This window comes from Aphanomyces astaci, assembly GCF_000520075.1.
Source record: "Aphanomyces astaci strain APO3 unplaced genomic scaffold supercont1.551, whole genome shotgun sequence".
Classification (NCBI taxonomy): domain Eukaryota; phylum Oomycota; class Saprolegniomycetes; order Saprolegniales; family Verrucalvaceae; genus Aphanomyces; species Aphanomyces astaci.
Window position 1 is genome coordinate 1,398 of NW_009798814.1, and position 863 is coordinate 2,260.

Genomic DNA, 863 nt, shown 5'->3' on the forward strand with positions numbered 1-863 from the left:
CTGCGACTGCTACAGTTGCACCCGGTACCACCAAATATTGATGATTTGAAGTAAATAGGTGATCGAAAGGGATCACCCTGTCATTATATATGAACTCATCGAACTAAAAGAAAAGAGGTGTTGTGATTGCGATTGACAAGTAAATGCTCGTGTGACCTGGCCTAACATTGACCTCGAAAGAGTTGCAACAACTAGAAGATGTGCAACAACTATCGTTAGCCCGACGTTAGCTGCATTAGTTGGCATATTGCACTTACTGCGTCTATGCCGACTTTGCTCGTGCGTGGCGGTCGTGTTCATTGGACTCCATGGCCGCTTTCGTCGCTGCATCCCAAGCGAGACATCCTGTGACGATATCTGGCATGGGGGGAGATTTCTGCGTGCCGTCTAGCCCAAGTTGAGCCAACACTTGTGCCAATCCGACCGTGCGGCGGTGAGAGTCCTTGATGATCACTCGCGTAATACCTAGCCGGACGAGATGACTACTGTAGTATTACACTCCTTGTACGAACCTTCGGCGAAGAACGTGCCAGTGCCAGGACAGTCAAAGCGATGGGAAAAGAAGAACCACGTGTCGTCCCAATACACCACTTGGGAATGAATGGCATAGGCTGTCAGTGGCGGAATCTCCCGACGGTACCAGACACATGAAAAATAAAAATCAAGAATACAAACTTGAAGATATATTTCATTGAAACTATACAATTTCAGAATTATTTTTGGAATTCGCAATTGGTTCACCTTGCTCTTCAAACAAAATTACCTATTTCATCGTGCTTTTTCTTGTTAAGGGCCTGGTCTGTGAAAAATCGTTCCTGCTTTCAGCCATTCCTGCTTTGTACGGATAAATTTTATTCGGATAG

General features: G+C 45.5%; 1 protein-coding gene across 1 annotated transcript; it reads right to left on the reverse strand.

Annotated features, from left to right (window-relative positions):
* Window positions 1-262: 262 nt before the first annotated feature.
* H257_19392 (hypothetical protein) lies at window positions 263-627 on the reverse strand (the record flags this gene model as incomplete). Its single annotated transcript, XM_009848539.1, has 2 exons — window positions 263-465; window positions 513-627. Coding segments are annotated over 2 exons (318 nt in total), but the record flags the coding sequence as incomplete, so codon positions are not given.
* Window positions 628-863: the final 236 nt, after the last annotated feature.